This window comes from Artemia franciscana, chromosome 13, assembly GCF_032884065.1.
Source record: "Artemia franciscana chromosome 13, ASM3288406v1, whole genome shotgun sequence".
Classification (NCBI taxonomy): Eukaryota; Metazoa; Arthropoda; class Branchiopoda; order Anostraca; family Artemiidae; genus Artemia; species Artemia franciscana.
Window position 1 is genome coordinate 14,361,174 of NC_088875.1, and position 5,188 is coordinate 14,366,361.

Sequence of the window (5,188 nt, forward strand, 5' to 3'; positions counted from 1 at the left end):
TACTTATCTCTGGACTTCTCTAAGCCTTCAAAGAGAAAGGTTCTCAACTGCTGAGAACATTGAGTGTTTCTCAAACCGTCCCAGTCACCTCTTTTGTATAACCAGATTCTTGACTCATGCTTTATTGGCGGCGGAATAGGAAGGTTTCTACTTGTGAAGAAGGCAGTGTCGTTACTTGTGAAAGCATTTGTCGTATAGTCAATAGCTGGTAAATCAGAAAAAAACATGATATTTACATCTCTAGGATGGAACTGAAGGCTTTTTTCACAGAGGGTAAACATCTCTTAGAAAAAAAAGATCACCCAGAATTGCTTTTCAAAACAGAAGATGCAAAAATTTGATTGCCAAGTCTATTTGTCAGGTTTTATTTCAATTCCAAGACTGTTTATCAGTCTGTCTGGAATAATTAACCTGTCTTGAATAGAAAATGTTACTTCTTTAACTTCAACTATTTGATTTAATTTCAACTATAGTCATATATAGCAGTATACTTGACTACCCCAGTGCTACCAATTATCAGGGGCGTCACTATGTGGGGGAGGGAGGACTCCCCCTCTAAAGGTCTTAAGAATACAGTTTCGACAAGCAACTAATAAACGAATATTTTATCAACTTTCGTCGGGCAGTGCTCGAAAGTTCACTCGTCCGTCGGAACAGAGCGCCAAAAACACGTAAAAAAGCCAGTTCTGTAAGCGTTAGTTGGGTAACGCTCGAAGATTTACTAGTCCGTCGGCACAGAGCGCCAAAAAACACATAAAAAAGCTAATTCTATAAGCTTTTGTTGGGCAGTGTTTGAAAGTTTACTTGTGTGTCGGCACAGAGCACCAACAAACACAGATTAAAGCGAATTCTTTAAAGCTTATAAGTAACAAAAGTTTGTCAACTTTCGTCAGACAACACTCGAAAGTTTACTAGTCCGTCGGCACAGAGCACCAACAAACACATAAAGAAGCTAATTATGTAAGCTTTTGTCGGGCAGTGTTCGAAAGTTTACTTGTCTGTCGGCACAGAGCACCAACAAACACAGATTAAAGCGAATTCTTTAAAGCATATAAGAAACAAAAATTTGCCCACTTTCATCGGACATTGCTCGAAAGTTTAGGGGTCTGTCGGCACAGACCGCCACTAGCAAACACAGAATGAAGCTAATTCTGTCAACTTTCATCGGGAAAGCATATACTAAAATATACATAGCACCGCACTATTAGCGCCAACAAACACATAATTAAAGTCGGGCAAATTCTGGTAGCCATCTCTTTTTTAAACGTAAAAAAAAACAGCTGACAAGAAATTGCAGCAATTCGGAATGTCAGAAATACAGCATCGGGGATGAAACCGATGCAGCCGAAGATCTCGTGGTAAATAATACATTAAGTATATTCGTTCTTATTCTAAATTTGAAAGATAATATTGTCTGATCCATCTACAGCCCTAAGCACATTCTTGATGTTTATTCGAAATACAGGAAATGTTATTTCGCTAGGAAACCAAACCGGTTTATTGTGAAAGAGGGAAGCTCAAATTAGGTCGCCAGTTGTATTAAGTTCCAAAATGTCAAAGTAAGTGTGATTTTGAATTAGTACGACATTGGATCTAGAACCATAAGATACGGAAGTTTGGTGTATTGTATTGAGCTGCGCTTCGATAAAAGAAAATGTTCGGAGGACAAGGAAAAAGAGCGAGAACTAGGACGAAGCTTGTTTATGAAGTGTGCAAGGACAGAAAGAAAGATTAGGGATATTTTGAATTCGACTCAGATTACCGAGCTTCCCACTTGCAAAAGCATCATTCCGTAGAACTGAGGTGAAGACTAAGCCAAAGAAAGTGTAAAAGACGAGTAAGTGTAAAATTTCAAAGTAAGTGTGATTTTGAATTAGTACGACATTGGATCTAGAACCATAAGATACAGAAGTTTGGTGTATTGTATTGAGCTGCGCTTCGATAAAAGAAAATGTTCGGAGGACAAGGAAAAAGAGCGAGAACTAGGACGAAGCTTGTTTATGAAGTGTGCAAGGACAGAAAGAAAGATTAGGGATATTTTGAATTCGACTCAGATTACCGAGCTTCCCACTTGCAAAAGCATCATTCCGTAGAACTGAAAAACGGAACTGAGGTGAAGACTAAGCCAAAGAAAGTGTAAAAGACGAGTAAGTGTAAAATGTCAAAGTAAGTGTGATTTTGAATTAGTACGACATTGGATCTAGAGCCATAAGATACGGAAGTTTGGTGTATTGTATTGAGCTGCGCTTCGATAAAAGAAAATGTTCGGAGGACAAGGAAAAAGAGCGAGAACTAGGACGAAGCTTGTTTATGAAGTGTGCAAGGACGGAAAGAAAGATTAGGGATATTTTGAATTCGACTCAGATTACCGAGCTTCCCACTTGCAAAAGCATCATTCCGTAGAACTGAAAAACGGAACTGAGGTGAAGACTAAGCCAAAGAAAGTGTAAAAGACGACCCTCTTTGACATTCCGAAATGGCTTCGGCCAGGTGGCTCACAGAAAACCCCAGAAGAATTCGTGGTTGGCGAAAGTGATCTTGAACAGCAAGATGCAAGCTTCAGTCAATTTAGCGCAGCAAAAAGCATTGAATCAGTCTTTAGCGGCGCCTCTTCTTTTAGTGCTTCAGAGTCGCAGCCTCCTCGTGTCCTTATTGTAAGTATAATTATACACGGGATAGTTAGGGAGGCAAACCTCCCGAAATTTGGAAACTAAACGCATAGGCTAGCTGTAACAAATTTATCCGATTAACTAATTGTGGGTAAATCTTATCGTCAAACAGAACTGAAAAATATATTTTTCCCTAAAGATGTGATTATCGCCTTCCGAGGAAATTTCAGTTGTATGTAATTAAGGCGAATTAAATACTAAAATGAAAGAGTATTAAGAATTTCAGGTAGGGAGAAAGAATAATAATTTGATGTAGAACTGAAATTCCCAGAAAGGCCAAAACAGACAAAATTAGTACACATTTACTTTAGACTTTCAAATAAGAAATAATTAGCAATTCATTTATCTGAGCAGTTGCCATTTGTTCGGATACAAAAGTAAGTCCTGTGTATGAGGCAGTGGTTGTTCTGTTCCAAATATTGAGCGACCTTATACTGAAACATTTTTTGTACAAGAAACTGGATATGGAATACGTTCAAGCTATACTAATCTTTCTCGGAGCTCTTTTTTAGAATTAACTCGGGAAGCCGGAATAGGAATTTACTGAAAAAACAGGCGATGCTAGAGACTCACCCACACAGAAGCACACACACATTTATTTTACATCGTGTTACCGTTTTCTTAGCCTATTTTCACGTGAAAGCTTCTGCTTAACGCGGATGAAGCATTTCAAATAGGCTGCATAGAGGCATTACGGTCTAGTGCTTTTAATGTGGTTCTTTAGGGCGATTTTCAGATGTGTAAGGAAAAGACACAGATTTTAGGTATTACTTATTTTGAACAATAATCAGCTGCCAATAAAACAAGTCTGTTTCTGTTTACATATGGCTTCTATTCAAACAAAGTGTTTGTTGATATCGGTCTGAACTGTTTCGAGGTTATTCCTTTCTTGTTTTTAATGTGAGAAACAGCGTAATATAAAATTGTCTACGGCCTTTGGAAGAAATGTCTGATAAATGTAATCTCGTTAATTGCCAGATTCTAGAAGTCTCGGGTCTTTGGTCCATGATTGTGAAAAGATATTTTGCTAAGAAATGCGAACAGTAATGGGAAATATGACGCGATTCAAACTATCCACATGAACATGAGAATTTGGTGACTGAATATTACACAATGGGGCGGGGGCTGACAAAAAAGTAGATATGAATAATACTGGCATAACTGCTTTAAACGTCAAGATAAGTGCAATCCTATACGGCTATACCCTTTTTGACCGGATTAGAACTGATTCAGTCGAAATTTTTTGCGACGTAGACTAAGCCAGTGGTTTAGGACTGTGAAATAATCAGTGTAATTTTTTAGACATCGTTTGAAAAAGTTCTTCCTGGTCCATCCGCTTCAAATGCAGCAACATCGGTGGAAGAAAATTCGGCCGAAACAACTGGAGCTACGTGTGATCTGCTAGCTGTTACTGTGGATTCTGCTGAAAGAGCAGAAGCCCCTTAATTCAGAAACTGACCTGGATGAGACGGTAGGAATCGGCATTATCTTCGCTCTTCTTTCTTGTATTATTGAAGGTACGGAGACAGCAGAAAAATTGACACTTGCAGCTTGATCATGCAAAAATAGACTTATTAGTCAGTCTGAGAAAGTCATTGCTCAAAAAAGAAAGGGAAGTGAATCGGTCGAGTCAGAGGCCGAAACTCTACATCGGGTTGGAATTTTAGAGTAAAGCATGATCCTGGGTTGAGGAAAGAACAACATTCCAACTCTGAAAAGCTGAAACTTATTGAGCTAGGACCTTTTCAGCCGAAGTTCAACTTCCCAGTAAACGAGGCAACCCAAGCACAGAGTTCCAAACACCAACTGTGCTTCGTTAAAAACTGGTATAATGAGTACCCGCACTTAAGAGTATATTGTGGAAAAGGATTCGGCCTACTGCTTCACGTGTTCCTTGTTCCCAACTGGACCTGGACGCAAATACAGGAACAAAAGATGCGGCTTTCGTTACTGGAACTAGAAACTGGCATAAGATGCGTAGAAAGGGTGTCAAGCTTTGAACGCTCGTTACTCATTTCCGATCAAATGGCCAAAAGGCTTCTGTTGGTGAGCTCATTTCTTTTGAAGCGAGAGACAAGTCTTTGCCCTACTTAGTTGACAAGGAGAATTTCAGAAAGGATATAGAGTCAGAAAAAGAAAAGGAGAGAGGATGTTGAATCATACGCATGTTGCTTGACATCACCACCACGCTAGGTAAACAAAATCTTGCATTTCGTGGCAAAGATCATGAAGTGGGCAACTACATTTAGCTATCCAATGTGCTTTCAAGGCATAACACTGAAATGAATCAATGGATGAGTAAGCGGAACAAGCCGTATGTCACAAGCTATCTGTCGGGATGTGGTCAAAACGAATTGATTGCCATTTTTGGAACATGGCTGGCTCAGAGAATCGTAGCGGAAGTAATGAAGCTCACTTCTTTGGAGTGTTTGCAGACGGAACACCGACTGTCAGCCATGAAGAACGTTTAGCTATTGGTGTTCGATACGTTGATGTCAAAGGAGCCGCTAAAGAGCGCT

The 5,188-nt window shown here is 39.4% G+C and overlaps 1 protein-coding gene across 1 annotated transcript; it reads left to right on the plus strand.

Moving 5' to 3' along the window:
- Positions 1 to 245: 245 nt before the first annotated feature.
- On the plus strand, positions 246 to 4,115 carry LOC136034262 (brain acid soluble protein 1-like). The gene is made up of 3 exons (XM_065715403.1): positions 246 to 273; positions 2,491 to 2,654; positions 3,972 to 4,115. The coding sequence occupies exons 1-3, from the start codon at positions 246 to 248 to the stop codon at positions 4,113 to 4,115; spliced, it is 336 nt and encodes a 111-aa protein (XP_065571475.1).
- The last annotated feature ends 1,073 nt before the right edge of the window (positions 4,116 to 5,188 follow it).